This window comes from Galeopterus variegatus, unplaced genomic scaffold, assembly GCF_000696425.1.
Source record: "Galeopterus variegatus unplaced genomic scaffold, G_variegatus-3.0.2 Scaffold2342, whole genome shotgun sequence".
Classification (NCBI taxonomy): Eukaryota; Metazoa; Chordata; class Mammalia; order Dermoptera; family Cynocephalidae; genus Galeopterus; species Galeopterus variegatus.
Window position 1 is genome coordinate 103,752 of NW_007728453.1, and position 622 is coordinate 104,373.

At 39.4% G+C, this 622-nt stretch overlaps 1 protein-coding gene across 1 annotated transcript in view; it reads right to left on the reverse strand.

Moving 5' to 3' along the window:
* Nucleotides 1-622, reverse strand: part of UTRN (utrophin) — a 288,470-nt gene that overhangs the window by 96,519 nt on the left and 191,329 nt on the right. Inside the window, exon 48 of the mRNA XM_008581386.1 lies at nucleotides 393-598. Coding sequence (XP_008579608.1) covers nucleotides 393-598 — 206 coding nt within the window. The remainder of the gene's footprint in view (nucleotides 1-392; nucleotides 599-622) is intronic.

Below are 622 nucleotides of genomic sequence, written 5' to 3' on the forward strand. Positions count from 1 at the left end.
CTCGAATGAAAGTCTCAGGAAATCTTATAAATAACAAATAACCTTTGGAAAAATAAATAAATAGCCTTCGGGGTAGGTGAGGAGGGGAGCAAAAGGAGGGTTACTGGAATTCTGCAAAATGTTCTCTTCCTAAATGTTGGTTCATGGGTTTGTTCCACTTGCAAAAACTCAACGAGCTGTATATTTAGGAGATATGGACATTTCTATTTGTTATGCCTCCAGAACTTTTTCAAAAAACCTTCCTGATCCAACTCTTCGTATACTTTTCGATACATATTCTAAGAACTTGGAAAAGATTATAACAGGGTCCTAAGAATTACAGTTAACAACAACAACCAAAAAAAATGCACCCAACAAAACGATACTGCCAAAAAACATCTGATGAGTCTTACTTGATTATCAGAAATTTGTTTGATTAGTGGATCCCTTCGGGCTTGCTGGAGAATATAGAGCCGAGCCTCGTATTTTCTCATAAGTTCCTCAGTCTCCTCCCTGTGGTCGTCCCACTGAAGGCTGTCAATAATCATGTCCTCCAGCTGCTGCTGTCTTAACTCAACACCATGCTGAGTGTTATCCCACTGGTTCTTGACCTTTTCCACTGGGGGAGGCATCATAAAAAAAA